The sequence below is a fragment of the Cariama cristata genome, unplaced genomic scaffold (assembly GCF_000690535.1).
Source record: "Cariama cristata isolate BGI_N322 unplaced genomic scaffold, ASM69053v1 scaffold11582, whole genome shotgun sequence".
In the NCBI taxonomy this organism is placed as follows: Eukaryota; Metazoa; Chordata; class Aves; order Cariamiformes; family Cariamidae; genus Cariama; species Cariama cristata.
In genome coordinates this window covers 30,160-31,880 of record NW_009602169.1, presented here as the reverse complement: position 1 = coordinate 31,880, position 1,721 = coordinate 30,160, and the positions used below count along the sequence as shown (strand labels likewise).

The 1,721-nt window shown below is 35.2% G+C and overlaps 1 protein-coding gene across 1 annotated transcript in view; it reads left to right on the top strand.

The window, feature by feature from the left end:
* Positions 1–274: 274 nt before the first annotated feature.
* The window catches only part of LOC104157344 (FRAS1-related extracellular matrix protein 2-like), a gene marked incomplete at its 5' end in the record, with an annotated part of 26,386 nt that continues 24,939 nt past the window's right edge, over positions 275–1,721 (top strand). The window contains one exon of the mRNA XM_009694641.1: positions 275–421. Within this exon, the coding sequence (XP_009692943.1) occupies positions 275–421 (147 nt within the window). The remainder of the gene's footprint in view (positions 422–1,721) is intronic.

The following is a 1,721-nucleotide window of genomic DNA, read 5'->3' as shown; positions in this document are numbered from 1 at the left end:
TTGAAAAAGGAGAAAATTAGTGTACTCTGGAATGAATGTGACTAATTTGTATGCATCTAAGATAAAATTTATTCCTGTATGTACCAAATGTGTAATGGTTGAGTTCTTTACCTGTTTCTTAGTTTTAAATCTTTAAAACTTTTGGATTGTAATGTCCAGCTAAGACACACATCTTACCCAGTATACAGGTTACGTTAACCTCAAAAAATAAAGTAGTATTTAACAAAAAAAATAAAAAAATTAATAAATATGTCTTTATCATTTTGTTTTGCAGGAGGTAATAAGCTGAAGAATCAACATTTTCGCCTAAACTGGGCATGGATCTCCTTAGAAAAGGAGTATTATTTAGTAAATGAAGACTCCAAATATCTTGATGTTGTTCTTAAACGGAGAGGTTACTTGGGAGAAACCTCTTTTATAAGTAAGTTCAATTTTAACCTTATCGATTGTTTCTGTAAATCACTGGCCAGCTAGTTGATAAAATGTGTCAATACAGCTATATCCTTTTACTGATGTTTCATATTAAGCAAGATAGATTCAAAAGAGTATGTTTATTTATTAAAGCAACTATCTTTTGTTATGCTAAGTATATGATTTCTTTAGTCATAGGTGAAATTTTGACTTTTTTTGTCTTCTGCAATTAATTTTTGACTTAACAATCCAAGACCCTGTTCTTCTTTCTTTGATTTGCTTGATAACCACTGTTGTATTTGTTCCACAAAATCCAGTTCCTGTAATGAGAAAATACAGCTGTAGCAAATGGAAAGACAACAATAAACATAGACTGTTTTCCAGGAGGGCTTTTGTGAGCTGGTCTGATCAGCAACTACAAGCATTAGGCTCGTTTTCTTCAGTCAATGTTGGCAGTCAACTGAGGCTGATACAGGAGGTGTTGAAAGCTGTTTGCAGTGTCTGGGGAGTGAAAAGGTGAAAAAAGATTGTGTTATCACATTCTGCAACCTCACACCTGTCTCTGGCTTCTGGATCTGTTCCTGTTCTCTTCCTAGTGGTGCATTTGGACCAGGGAGCATTATCATTGTACAGTTTCATGTCGAAACCTATGGTGAGCTTACACTGCTTAGAAAAGGCACTTGATTTAAAGCTGGTTTTGCAGAGATATGTAATCATCTACCTGGCATGGAGCACAAGCTCATGCTTAGAAATCAGGTTTCTGTTTAAGTCTCTTTCGGAATAAGAATCCGAGTTTCAGGTATTGAGATGTAGTTAGGACACCTGTTTTGGCATGAGATTTAAGGGATATAGGCACTAACTAGGTGGATCTAACTTAAAGGGCTCTGTTTTGAACAGTGAACTAACTATGATAGTCTATTTCTTTTAAAGAAAGTAAAAGAATAACAGATGAATGAAATACAAAGTTAAGGACATGTGATTTAAATTAATTACTGGTACCAATTAACAGATACTGATTTGACTTCTGATCCTTTGTTTACAAAATTTTCTACCTATGGATTCAAGTGCAATTTCTGAATTGAGCTGACTCAAAATCCAGCCAAAGCAGTTTGAATAACTTGCCTCTGACTACCTTAATCCTGCAAAAAGGAATTACAGAGTTGGAAAGAACATAAAAGATATTGGTTAAGATGCTTACTTGCCTTTCTGGTCCATGTCCAGTAGCAAAGGGGCTGAAGGGTTATAGGTGATGTAAAATATTGGCTATGACTTAGGAGGAGGCACAAGCAGGAAGCAAGAAAGGCAAGGTT